Source organism: Acomys minous, assembly GCF_964271855.1.
Source record: "Acomys minous genome assembly, chromosome: 5".
In the NCBI taxonomy this organism is placed as follows: Eukaryota; Metazoa; Chordata; class Mammalia; order Rodentia; family Muridae; genus Acomys; species Acomys minous.
This window is the reverse complement of record NC_140494.1, coordinates 71,279,242-71,293,643: the sequence shown is the minus strand read 5'-3', so window position 1 is coordinate 71,293,643 and position 14,402 is coordinate 71,279,242. Positions and strand designations below refer to the sequence as shown.

The following is a 14,402-nucleotide window of genomic DNA, read 5'->3' as shown; positions in this document are numbered from 1 at the left end:
TGTGTGTGCATGGTTGTCAGTGAGGAAGCAAAATCTGATCTGAATGAAACACAAGAGAAAAATCAAAGTATTTGAAGATGAAATTTTCTTAGGTAGAAGGGATAATATGTGTAGTGTTTGTGGAAGATGCTTTTGTAAGGCTGGGTAGAAGGAGACGGACTAAGTTAGAAAGGAAAAGGTCAGCTTTAAAAATGCATACACTTGTTGAGCTGTCACAATGCCGGCAATATGGCTCTGGCTGTGGGGTGGGAGCTGGCCGTGAAGCTCTTTGATTTCCTCAGCGGCTTCCTGAAACTACAGTAGCCTTCTGGTTCTCATTACTAGAAAACCTTTGAGTGGTTTTATTCAGTGTTATGGATTCTTTAGAATTTCAACTGTTATTTTATAATGTTCAGCAGCTAATGTATAGTTTCCATAGATACATCCCTGCCACACCCCAACCTCTGGCAGTGTGCTGAAGCCCGTGAGCTGATCTTGGAGTAATACTTCAAAGTGCATAAGTAGCTAGACATGGTGGTACACACCAGTCCTTGCATGGTTGAGGCAAAAGATTGACATGAGTTACATAGTGAGTTTAGGTGAGCTTGGGCCATAGTGTGAGACCCTGCCACAAAAATAAGTGCACATGTAAAATGTATAAGATAAATCATATAGAATAAATTTAAAAAATCAATTCTATTGAAGATTTACGCACAGCTAGAAATTGGCCTTCGAAGTCTAAGGTGACAGGAACTGTATATGAAAGTCAGCTCTTTGCACTGTTGTCATTTTCAGGTGCGGGCCAGGTTCACAGTTGATGACTATAGCCACTATTTCTTTACCCCCTGCATTCTCACTCAGTGGGTTCTTGGCTTGTTCAGATATGATTTAGAAGGAGGTGAGTTTTTCAGTTTTTTCTTTCTTTCTTTTCTTTTCTTTTTTTTTTTTTTGGTCTGTGTATGTATGTATTTATCCTGTAAGTTGTACTCATAATAGGAACATTAAGTACTGTGGTAAAAATTATAATATTTAAAAATGACAACTGTTAATACATTAAATTTAAATAGCTGCATTATGTTTATTACTATTAAAAGGATAATAATTTATTTTATTCTGTTTTCCAACTTGCTTATCATTCTATAAATTTGATCTTAGAAAAGATAAAATCATTTCCTTTTATAGCCAAACCATTTTTATTATGCAGCTTGGAAATTATAAGAGCAACTATAAATGGTGTTTTAAGCATACACATTTATTAAGAGAATGAATTTTAACTCTTTTTCATTTCTTCTATTTACCTGCTGCTGAAATTATGGTATGTAGATTTTCACTGTATATTTATTTTATAACATTATATTAAACAGACCATTTGAAAATAGTTTCAGGCATATTACAATTGAAGACAATTTTGCCTTTCCTAGGATCCTCCAACCATCCCTTAGATTATGTGCTAGAAATTGTAGCCTATGAAGCACGGCGCTTGTTTCGGGACAAAATTGTTGGTGTGAAGGAGCTGCATTTGTTTGACAACATTTTAACGTCAGTGTTCCAAGGAGACTGGGGCTCCGATGTCCTAGACAACATGGCAGGTAACAGAAGAGAGCTCATGTCAGTGCACACTTGCCATAGGTGCCTTGAAATTTTGTTTCCAACAAGATGCATGCTTTCGTGTTTCAACAAATAAAACTTGAGGTGATATCAACTTTAATTTTCCCCAAAGGGAAGATGCCCAGCATTTTTACTAGAATTGTACAGTTACAATCCAAACAAAATATAATAAGTAGTTACTTTTTTGATAAGGGTGTTCAAACTTGTTGCTGTATATTTGTAATGCCATGTCGTTTCTCCCATAGAATTTTCACTAATAATGTAGCTGGATGTGGTGGCACATGTAACCCCAGCCCTTGAGAGGCAGAAGCAGGAGTGTGGCTAGTTTGAGGCCCACCTGTCCACAGTACAGGTCCAGTTCAGTTAGGGCTATGTAGGAAGACCATGTTATAAAATATTAAAAACATAAGAAAGGAAAAACATAACGAGAAATCTTAGTATCTGATTAAATATGATATATGAAGGTCATTGAGAAATTTTTCACCTGATTATAGTGACCTTTAGTTTAATAGGAAGACGTTTTTTATTTTGTTTTGTTTGTTTTTTGTTTTATTTTTTCCCTGTAGCTACCCATAATGTCATCTGAATAGGACATTATATTTGTGTTTGCTCCCAGGTTCCTCAGTTTCATGTAAACAGCAATATTGCACTCAAACCTGTGTCTGCTTTGTAACCAAGTTGCACATTGGAAACCACTGTGCGAGCATGCATGTAGTGTAGGTATCCCAGTCAGGAGCCTGTGATAAAGACGTGGAAATGTTTCCTAATACAACAGTTAAGCAGCCAGATACTCAGTTAACAAATATTCATGTAGTACTCCTATGCACTTTACATTCCTAGATGTGATGTAGGCCCCAGGGCCATAGTTACACAAGTCCAAGGAAATACTGAAAGTTATTGGGATTGACTGAAAATTTTCTAGATTCCCAGAGATTTGGAAGTAGGAAGGGTATTCTAAAGACACCAGGACAAGCCAGGAGTGATGGTGCACGTCTTTAATCCCAGCACAAAGGAGGCAGAGGCAGGCAGATCGCTGTGAGTTCAAGGCCTATACAAAAACAAAAAAACAAAACAAGGGGCTGGAGAGATGGCTCGGTGGTTAAGAGCACTGCCTACTCTTCCAAAGGACCTGGGTTCAATTCCCAGCACCCACATGACAGCTCACAACTGTCTGTAACTCCAAGATCTGACATTTTCCCACCAATGCACATAGATTAAAATTAAATAAAATATTAAAACAAACAAACAAACAAAACAAGACACCAGGACAAGGTTAAGTGTTGTGAGAAGGCTGTTGACAGCTCAGCTTGATTTTAGTCAGGGTCTCCATCATTCTGGCCTGCAGCTGTCCATCCAGTCTCTGGGAGAGGCTTTGCCCTAGAAGTCAGGCCACTTCTCAGTTGGAAATGTCAGTTAGTAGTGTCTTTCTCATAAAGGCCTATTGTGCTTTGGACAGTATCAGGACTTCCTTTGGTCCAAATCTTCTAGAGTTTGGGGGTTTTCAGAGTCTAGAAAAATCTGTTATTCTCAAGAGGCTTCCAGTTGAAGGGCAGAAGTATGCCAGTCACTGTTTCAGTGGTAACAGTCGGTAACAGGTGTGGATGCCCTGAGGAGTGGTGGGAGTTTGTTGTTCAACTAGGAGTTGCAGAGAAGCATTGGATGTTTCAGTGTGTCGTTTACAGATGTGTTTGATGAGTACTGTCCTTAGCATTTTAGGATAGAGAATAATTCTTGTTTAAGAAAGTTACATGAAAGTATCTGTATTTAAAACATTTATAAACTTTATCCACTGTTCTTATCTGAAGTAGACTTTCATGCTTTTTCACTCAGTATATTCATCCTTTAAAACATACTTTGGCAAGTGGAGTCTGGCAGTACAGGTCTGTATTCCAGGTACTTGGGAGGCAGAAGCGGGAGAATTTCAAATTCAAGCATAGCCTGAGTTACATAGTAAATTCAGGGACGTCCTAGGCAACTAAATGTGACCCTACCTCATAAAATGGTAACCGAATAACTTGAACACATAATTACCATGGAAAATTATTTATTACATATTAATATGTTAATAATATTAATATATATTGCACATATAAAATAGTTGGTTATGGTGTTTCTTCACAGCAATAGAACAGTGACTAAGACATCCAGTGAATGAATTTATGAAGTGTATGTCTGTTAAGCAGTTGTCAATATGGGACTAATCTTGAGCTTGGGAAATTTGCCTTAGATATGTTAGTGAGAGACTTTGGGTGTATATAAATAGTAAAGAATTTAATCCATAAAAAGATAATTATAGCAGGGAACTCTTTAGAAATAATAGAAGATGGAGAAGGAGTCATGGTTTGTAGCTTCATGAGTTGGATATAGGAAAATCCACCTGAGAGATACATGAAACCTTTCTGGGTGATGTGTGCATAGATGTGCATCTGCAGATAAAGCTTTATTGTTTGTAGTGGACTTCAGACAGTGAAAATAATGAAAGAAAGGAGATGGTAAAGAAGGCAAGAGGACTTGGAGGACCTCAGCAGGGAAAGCGATGCGACTTTAGGGCTTGGGAGAACTAAGCTTGTGAGGAGAAAGGAAGGGATAAATTCAGTTGAAAACTGAGTCCAGTTTCTTTTTTAAAACAATGTAAATATTCTCCTAGTTTTCTCTGTGTGGCCTTGGCTGTCCTGGTCTTATTTGTAGACCAGGGTGGCCTTGAACTCACTGAGATTTGCCTGTCTTTGCCTTCTTGAGTGCTGGGATTGTAGGCATGTACCACTGCACCCAGTTGATTTTTTATTTTTAGTTAAAATTTGCTTATTTATATTCTTTATTTTAGAAGTTAGGGCCCTTGGTGATGTTAATAAATGTTAGTAAATCTATATGCTTTCATAAGTAGCATTTTGAATTTGTTTTGTCAGTTTTATGTAAGCTGTTTTTAATCCAAATTTTGTATGGAGAGTTTCTTTATTAGGCACTTTTCTTTTTGCTGTGACAACATACCTGTCAATAGCAATGTATGCAAGACTTTGTGTGGCTCTACCTTTTAGGCTATGGACCACCCATGGTAGGGAAGTCAAGGTGGCAGCTGTGCATTGCAGCCATAGTCAGGATGAGAGAACTACAGCTTCTGGTGTTCTGCTTGCTCACTTCTTTTTAATGTTAGTTGAAGGGATGGTACTGCCTGCAGTTAGGGCAGGCCCTCCCACCTGTTATCTAATCCACAAATCCCACATAAGCACTTAAATGCCATCTTCTAGGTGGTTCCAGAGAACTTCCCGTTGGCAGTGTGAATTACCACAGTTACGATGAAGTGAGTGAGGTCACCTATTAGTGAACCAGGGAATAACAGGGAAGTTAGGAGGAAGCCACTTCACATGAAGAGAGAAAAGTTCTGGTCTGGTGAGCCGACAGAATTCCAGCATGAACTGGGGAGAGACTCTTGTGGTCCCACCATTGGTGGTGGGTTGATGGTGGCTGAAGGAAAGTCATTTTCTTTAGGGATGGGTTGCCCATGCTTTAGTGGGTAACTCCATACCCACACTCATTGGGCAGCATTCAGTGGTCTCTGAGCTAGTAATAACAAAACAAAAAAGAAGACCCAATGTTGGAAGAAAGTAGATTTAGGGGGCACTAAGGGGAGCTGGAGGAAGGTAGTGGGGGATTGATATGAACAAAGCACATTAATAAATGGATAAAATATTTAAATCATCAATATATTTTAAAATGTTTAAGAAGTGGGTCCTGAACGTAATGAAAGTATTTAACTCAGCTAGTTCTCAGGCTGATTTTGGCATTATAATTTGTGAATTTAGTATCTTGAGTTATTTTATTGATCTTCCAGATAATCATGTTAATTTAATTAGTGTAATCAACCTTTGTATTTCGGGAGATAATTTCATTTGGGCTGGTACAAATAATTTAGTACATAATGTGGTGACTGCCTCTCTCCTCATTGTTGGTACATATCAATGTCTTCTCTGCAGACAGCTTCTATGTCACATGGGGCGCCCAGCGCAGCTCAGGAACAGCAACAGCTCCAGGGCAGCCACTGCCTCCACATGGGAAGCCCCTTGGGAAACTGAGCTCCGCAGACCTGAAGGACATCATTAAGAAGGTATGTTGGGAATCATGCCTGGGTAAGGGGTGGCTGGCTGGAAGTAGGTTATTTGTTGGAGTCCATGGGATGAAAGACCACACAGTAGACAGAACTTGTCCTGCTCTTTAGGATGTCGTTCATTCTGGAAGACATGATGGGGTGCACAGATGCATGTAAAACTAAGAAGATACCTTTTTAATGACAGTATTGCTAGTGGGATAGCTATGAGAATAGTGTTTGGAAGGCACTCCTGGAGTGCTGAGTGTCACGCCTCGGTATCTGAGTCACCTGGTGAAAGAGAAAATGGGCAGGCTCCAGGGTGGCGTCATCCAACTCAGGTTCACCAGGCGAGGCTGGAGATTCTGAGCCTTGGTCTCCTGTGCAGTGTCTTCTTCCCTGCCTCTCTTTTTGCCCTCCTCCTCACTTCTGCCCCCCTTTCTTTCTTTATTCTCTGACCGCTCCCCCAAAACTTGCCTTTAGTTTAGCTGTAAGGAAGAAGAAGAAGAAACAGTGGGGCATATATATTCTTTTTTATTGTGTATAATATATGCCTGTGGGTACCTGTGGTGGCCAGGAGAAAGTGTCAAATCCACCAGACCTGGAGTTCTGGGCAGTTGTGAGTTGCCCTACATGTATGCTGGGAGTCAAACCCTAGTGCAGTTATAGTGCCGTCTAAACACAGTTGAATTTTGTGCACCCTGAGCTTGTTTGACATGAGCTCTTTTTATATACCTACAGATCTGGGTTATCACATAGTAAATTTTAGATGTGAAATAAAATATAGTCACTTCTTCCTTTTCTTGAAAGTGTTTAAAATATAAAACTTTAAGTAGGATTTTAAAAAAGGTATATTTACTTCTTTTGTGTGTGTGTGTGTGTGTATGCATGCATGCATGCATGTATGCATGCTCGTGCTGCGTGAGAGTGTGTGCACCATGTGCATGCAGCAGCTGTGAGGGCAGAAGAGTGAGTGAGATCTCCCGGAACTGGAGTTACAGACGGTGCAGGTGCTGGGAACAAACCCAGGTCCAGCAAGACTTCTGAGCCACCTCCAGCCCCCAAAGTAAGTTTTGTTGTATAACTAGAAATTACATTAATGATAGCATTTGTTTTTATTTTTCAAAGGGTCTTATTCATTATGGACGAGATAACCGGAATTTAGATCTTTTACTCTTCCAAGAAGTTCTGGAGTACGTGTCCAGGATAGACAGGGTGCTGAGTTTCCCTGGAGGCTCCCTTCTGTTGGCTGGACGCAGCGGCGTGGGGCGGCGGACTGTCACCTCTGTCGTCAGTCACATGCATGGCGCAGTGCTGTTCTCCCCGAAGATTTCCAGAGGCTACGAACCAAAGCAGTTCAGAAATGACCTCAAGCATGTGGGTTGTGACAGTGTTTTCTTTTATCTGGTTTTAAATCTTACTAGTTAGTAAAGCTTTTAAGTCTTCCACATGTAACATAGTCTTCCTTTTACTTTTACTGATTATTTTCTTTATAATTACTAAATTTTAATCTGTATATGGGAGATTCCTGTTAGGATATTAAGGTTGTGGGCATCTGAGATCATGGGATGTCTATTTCCATGATAAACAAGACTTCATAATTGTGTGGGAAGATTATACTTAAGAAAATTATCTAGTTTTTTCTTTACTGACTTCTAAAATAAATTTTCCTTTAAGTAATAGTTATTGATGACTTTACTTTCAAATTATACAGGTGAAATGTGATTTCCTTTCTGTTTCTCAGTTCTAACCAAGTTGGTAAATATGTACTAAGCAAGCTAGGTGTGGTACACTTGGGAGGAAAAGGTAACATGATGCTGGCAGGTTCAAGGCTAGCCTAAGTCACACAGCGAGATGCTGTGCCTCAAAAACAATGCTGTCAGTAACATCAAGCCAACAGACCTGTAAGTGGATAAATGCATTATAGTCAGTTCCTTACATAGAGACCCTCTGCTTGGGAACATGTGTGCCACTGGCTAGCCTCAAACGTACACTATGTTCAAGTTGTGACATGTCACCCAAATATGTGACATGCTGTCCTGCCAGCCAAAGATAGGAATCATTAGTTGCTCCCAAACACCCACTGCGAAGACTGATGCTGCCCACGTTTTGCAGGTGCTGCATCTCGCAGGGATTGAGGCGCAGCAGGTCGTCTTGCTGCTTGAGGATTATCAGTTTGTGCATCCCACATTTTTGGAGATGATCAACAGCCTTTTGTCTTCAGGCAAGTGAATGGTCCTGTGAAGCCAATCTAGGTGCTGGGATGAAAGTTTCCTTGTATAACATCACCTGTATTACGAGAACCCTGTCATAGTTGCCACTAAGAGCATAAGAGCTGACACAGGATTATGCATGACTGAAGAATCAAGGTCTCAAGCTTAATAAAACCAAGAATTTAGGAATTAATGTAAAGTTACTGTTAATATTCCTGGTAATAACCAAACAGAAATTTTTAACATAAAAATTGGAAATTATTTTGTATGTAAAATTTGTTTTGAATTGGTTTATGGTAGTCAAAATGAAAAAGAAGTATAATATTTTTCACAGGTGAGGTTCCTGGACTATATACTCTTGAAGAACTAGAGCCTTTGCTGTTGCCTCTGAAAGATCAAGCTTCTCAGGATGGTTTTTTTGGACCAGTCTTCAATTACTTCACATACAGTAAGGGGCAGAGAGAGTTCATTACTAAGTTTACATTCTGCTTAGAGTGAAATAAATTCTGTTTAATATGGTGTTCAGCGCAGCTTGGCATCTTGACCTCTTGACCTAATTAGGCATGGGGAGGGAATGAAGAAAAGAAAATAAACTTAAGAAATGACAAATAGCTGCACAGAAGAATTGGCGTAGGTGGGCTATGCTCCCTCTGATGGAGTGGTGCCTACTGTTCAGCTCAGAACCTAGTGCGGTTATTACGTACAGCACACGAGATGCAGCTAGCTAATCTAGTAGGAGGTGTATGATTCCTCATGCTTCACAGACTGGTCAGTCATTCACACACCACACTTGCACACTGCTTACATCAGAGATTTGTCAACACTCTGAGCCTGACCCAGGTAGGGGAAAGGCTTTGCTAATCTCTCATGGGCCTGAGGCATTGGTTCTTGGAATGGCTGTGTACTTGTTTCTTTAGAATTTTTTGGATTTTTTTTGGCCTTTGAAGACAAGGTGTCACTACATAGCCCTGTAGACTTGGCTGCCTTGAAACTCACAGAGATCCCCCTGCCTCTGCCTCCCAAGTTCTGGGATGAAAGGCCTGCACCACCGTGCCCAGCTCCATGCACTCGTTAAAGAACAAGCATTCACTAGAAACTTCTTTGCCTCTTCCCCAATATAATTTGCCTTACATTTTCAGTAGGTTGCAAAGGTATCTTAAATTAAGGGTTCCTGGGTAAGCTTATACCTTTTTCTATTTTTTTTTTCTGCACATTTTAGAAAGTAGCACAAAAGAGCCTATAATAATGATATCATTGGACATTTTCTTAGAGGGCAATGTTGGAATTGCAGTGAATATTTTTTGGAATACCAACCTTGCTGTCTGCACTTTCCTCTGGTCATATGTACTTATTGTTGTAGATCTTATCTTGAATGAGATGGCCCTCATAGTGTTTTTAAATGCTAAATAATTAATTATGTATACAGAACACTTTCTTGTGTACTATGGACATAAAATAGAATTTTTAAAAAAGGCAAAAATCGTAACACTCAGCTTTTTCTTTGCATGCACGACTTAGAAAGACATGTATACAAATAATTTGATTCATTCTTTTAGAATTTCATACACATACATCACGTACCTTGATTATATCGACCCTTTGCTTCCCCTCTTAACTCCTAAGATCTCTGCCATGCCCCACTCCCCGCTTGACACCGTCTTCTTGTTAACCCACTGAGTCCAGCCAGTGTGGGGCCAGATACCAGATTTTAGGCAGTCTGTGAAGGGCCACTTCCTTAAAGAAGCAAGTAGTTTTAAACCAGTGTAAAAATCTTGCCTTAATATTATTTTGTAGCTTGCTCTTTCTAATAAGCAGCTCCTACTGTCTCATTTACAAAAATACTCATCTCCTTAAACCCGTTCATATATAAACTGCCTGCTTTATCATTATCCTCATAATTTTCTGTAGTTACAGTGTCTTACCAATTTTTAGGAATTCAACAAAACTTGCATATCGTCTTGATTATGGATTCTGCAAATATGAACTTCATAATGAACTGTGAGAGTAATCCAGCTTTCCACAAGAAATGCCAGGTGCTGTGGATGGAGGGCTGGTCGGACAGCAGCATGAAGAAGGTACGCTCTGACGTTGAGACGTGCAGCTGTGGACACTCAGCTCACCCTGCTTATGTCACTCACAGCCTTTGTCTGGGGCTAGTTTAGCTTAACTGAGGCACCTTACATTTCCACTACGGCCAAAAGCAGCTCTGTGGTCACTTAACTTAGCATAGGTTAGCTGAACGCGGAACTGGAGATTCAGACTTGTAATTAAGTGTAGAAATTCAATGGAATAAAGAGATAAATGTCTTTTAAAAATTTATGCCTTGTGTTTATGAGACTAACTCGAACTAGGCTAGAAATAGAAAAACAATAAAAAAACATGGTAGTAAGAATTTTTTGTTTGTTCCTTTTTCAAGACAGGGTTTCTCTGTGTAGCCTTGGTGGCCTGGAATTCACTTTGTAGACCACATTGGTCTTGAACTTAGAGATCTGCCTGCGTCTTCCTCCTGAGTGCTAGGATTAAAGGTGTGCACCGCCACCGCCTGGCTAGTTAAGAGTTTTACAAAGTGAAAATTGAAGTTTTTTTGTTTTTTTTTTAAGAACACATTGATAGTCTAAAATCTTTAAAAGAAATGAGTTTAAAGTGAAAGCGTACAATCCACTTGTTTTACTTTGAGTGAGTAATCACCTTAGACAGAATGAGATTCATATGCTCAACTGCTTACCTGTTTTTGTGTAATAGAAAATTATATTCATGTCTGGTACATTTCACAGTTAGCGTGAGGTCACAGCACTGCCAAAGCTCTGTGGCCGAGACTTCAGTAAGGAGTCAGAGGGCAGGACATGATTTTGGCCTATGTGAATAGAAAGTGAGCAGGTATAAAGTTTTGGATACTTCAGAAGTGATATTATTACTTGAGATGAAGGATAACAGAAAATGCTGGGCAGGCTTAAAGAGAGGCAGGTAGACATTTGAAGTATTCGTGATAATAAAAAAGGGGAGAGGAGGAGTCTTTTCCTCGAGGTTAGCCAGTGCAGGTGTTGCACTCGTTCGCGCCTGGGCATGTGGTGACTTGACTTTAGCCAATACTGTGGTTTTCCTACTTGAGTGTGATGAGACAAGTGTGAGCACAGACATTGAGGGTACTCATATAAGTGTAATTATGTCTAACCAAAGAATTTATGCTGAAAAAGAGGTGAGTTAGGGTTTAAAAAAGAGGAGTGGCGATGCAAATGTGGTTGAGGCCCTCATGACTGGAAACTGCAGCAGAGGCTGAGCGGATGCTGGTGCTGAGAGGGGTCAGCCTGGAAGGCAAGGGTCAGCCTGTTAGAAGGTGGGATGTCATAGCTAAGGCGTAGCACCCGAGCATGACGACCACTGTGAGGACCAAGTTTGGATTTCTCAGGAGCCATGTAGAAAGTTGGGCATGGTGGGCATGCTTGTAACCCCAGCTCTGGGGAAGCAGTGACAAGTGGGCCCTCAGCACAGAGCCCCTGTCTCCATGGACTTGTTTACCCTTCCTGAGAGCGACAGTTGGCGTTGCCCTCTGCTCTCTATGGGCATGAGTACACACTTCTGTATGTTTGTACATGCTTCCCTCACAAGTGCTCCCCCACATACACTGGACCCCACAAATGTTAACTTAAAGTCTTACTGCTTTGTTGTAAATCAGTGAAGGGAAGTTCAGCACTAGTTAAAGGATGTATTGTGTTACCTTTCATTCAGTTGTAAAGAATTGTTCTGTATTTTAGATACCAGAAATGTTATTCAGTGAAGCAGATGGTGAAGAAAAATATGACAAAAAAAGAAAAGAAGAAAAGAAAAGTAATTCAGGTAGTATTTTGGTGTAATTGATTTTTTAAAAATTTGTATTTATGAGACACTACCTTTTCTCGTGTTACAGATTCATTGAAGATGGTTTTAAATTTAATTAATGGAAATTGTAACAGTCAGATTTCTTATGCATGAACTTTTGTTTGCTCCTCTTTTTGAGACAGGATTTCTCTGTGTAACAGAGCTTTTGCTGTCCTGGACTCACTTTTTTGACCAGACTGTACTTGAACTGGCAGATCTGCCCACCTCTGTCTCTGGAGTTCTGGGATTAAAGGCGTGCACCACCACACCTGGCCTTTTCAGTTTTTGTTTTTGCATAAATTTTTGAAGCTCTCTTTATTTGTAAATTAAATTTGTGTCATATAGAAGCCAAAAATAGTACATACAAGACTATCACAAATTAAAAAATTGACTTTTGGGGGCGTGCTGGGCAGATGTGTTAGTAAATTGCTTGTCCATGCATGAAGCCCTGAGTCTGCTTTTGAGTGTGGCTCTTGCTTCTAGCCCCAGGGCTAGGAAGGCAGAGCCAGGAGGAGCCTGTGCTCACTGTCAGCCAGCCCAGCCTTAGTGGCTGAGACAACTCAGGGACTGACACCTGAGGCTGACCTTTGGTCTCTATTTGCATGTGTATGCTCATATACTTGTGCACCCCGAGGTGAACTTGCACACATTCTTCTACGCCCCATTCCCTACCTTTTCACAAACAATTTTTTTCCCGCCTGGTGAGCTGAAGTCCTGATTAGATCGTTTTGACTGATTCCTAGATGTGCCACATAACTTCATTTCAGTCCGGAAGTTTAGTGTTTCGTTGAGTGTGGGCGGTATAGTGTCTCAATTGTAATATTGTCCCACATTAACTTTGAATAAGTTGTTTTTATACCATAGCCATCCATATTCATTCTTTAACATAAGCATCTAATCATGAAATGTTTACTAAACTTGCTTTATGCTAGAGACAGGGCTTTTTACTGAAGGAGCTAATATCCTAATGGACACAAGAATTATGCTTTGCATAGACATTAGCGTCTTGATGTAGCAAAAAAGCAGTGGTAGAAGTTCATCTAAAGTGTGTTGAGCTGGTGTGGTGGTGCACACCTTTAATCCCAGCACTTGGGATGCAGAGACAGGTGGATCTCTGTGAGTTTGAGGCCAGCTTGTCTACAAGAGTCCAGGACAGCCAGGGCTACTTGGAGAAACCCTGTATTGAAAAACAACAACAAAACAAAAAAAGTGTGTTGGAAAGTGTTCTTTTGGTGTGGCAAATGTCATAGAAAGTTGAAGTGCTCTAAACATTTAGTCTGGAAGAGGTCTTCTGAAGACAGCTTGGAAAAGCAACAGGGGTATTGATGTGGAAGTGGAAGAAGTAGTGGGAAGGTCTGAAACCCAGGCTGGGTCAGTTCAAGGGAGGAGAAAGGATGGGCAGGTTCAGAGCTTAGCATACTGTATTGAATTTGCAGTCTTGATTTGAGTGATGTGGAGTTTTTTTTTTTAAAGATTTATTTATTTATTATTATGTATACAGTGCTCTGCTTGCATGTACTTCTGCAAGCCAAAAGAGAGTGCCATATCACATTACAGATGGTTATGAGCCACCATGTGGTTGCTGGGAATTGAACTCAGGACCTTTGGAAGAGCAGGCAGCGCTCTTAACCACTGAGCCATCTCTCCAGCCCCATGATGTGGAGTTTTTGAGAGATTCCGTTAGGAATATACTTAGGATTTTCTTTTAAACTAGAAACTCTAGCTCTGTCTCCCCACCTCCATGCCATCCTCACTTTTCTTTTTTTCAGTTATTATGAAGTGTTTAGTACAGATGAAATTATGAGTAACCAGACCACTTTAGAGGTGTACTTATATGATGTTGGGCAGGCAAGGCCTTGTCTACGGAAGAGGTAAGGTGAAAGAAAAGGATGAACTTGGAGCCTATTGGGAAATAGTTGCTATGAGGCTAGCATGTGTAATGGCTGTGACAGACAAGAAAGGAGGAGCTAAGAGAGCCTCCCTGGCCCACGCCTGACACAGTAATCAGAAGCCGGCTTCATTCCCCGCAGGAGGGAATGCAGATGATTAGTGAGAGGGAGTGTGTGTTTGATCACGGGTGCGCTGACTTCCATGTGAGCATATTCTTAATTTCCCGGTTTCTGAAGCAGTCTCCCCTTCTTTATCAAATGAGATTTTAATTGGTTTATAATCTCTTTTCTATTTCAAGTACGTTTTACTGTGTTGATTTCTTTTTTCTTTTTTGAGACAGAGTTTCTCTGTGTACCCTTTGCTGTCCTAGACTTGCTTTATAGATCAGGCTGGCCTCAAACTCACAGAGATCTGCCTGGTCTGCTTCCCAGAGTGCTGGGATTATAGGTGTGCACCACTGCACCTGTGTTGACTTTTTGATTACATGTATAACAGTGGAAAGAGGTCAGATCCAGAGAGGTCAGATCCTTAAAGAGCATAGGAGCTGTGGATGGTTTTACGTTTTTAAGAAAAAAGGTTGTGTGTGTGTGTGTTTAAAGATTTATTTATTATGTATACAGTGTTGTACCTGCAAGTACACCTGCAGGCCAGAAGAGGGCATCAGATCATATTATAGATGATTGTGAGCCACCATGTGGTTGCTGGGAATTGAACTCAGGACCTTTGGAAGAGCAGTCAGTGCTCTTAACCTCTGAGCCATCTCTCCAGCCCAGGTC

The 14,402-nt window shown here is 40.5% G+C and overlaps 1 protein-coding gene across 1 annotated transcript in view; it reads left to right on the top strand.

Moving 5' to 3' along the window:
• DYNC2H1 (dynein cytoplasmic 2 heavy chain 1) overlaps positions 1-14,402 on the top strand; it is a 181,813-nt gene that overhangs the window by 64,020 nt on the left and 103,391 nt on the right. Inside the window, exons 46-53 of the mRNA XM_084783098.1 lie at positions 775-877; positions 1,401-1,568; positions 5,559-5,689; positions 6,797-7,045; positions 7,784-7,892; positions 8,216-8,329; positions 9,814-9,956; positions 11,634-11,715. Coding sequence (XP_084639224.1) covers positions 775-877; positions 1,401-1,568; positions 5,559-5,689; positions 6,797-7,045; positions 7,784-7,892; positions 8,216-8,329; positions 9,814-9,956; positions 11,634-11,715 — 1,099 coding nt within the window. The remainder of the gene's footprint in view (positions 1-774; positions 878-1,400; positions 1,569-5,558; positions 5,690-6,796; positions 7,046-7,783; positions 7,893-8,215; positions 8,330-9,813; positions 9,957-11,633; positions 11,716-14,402) is intronic.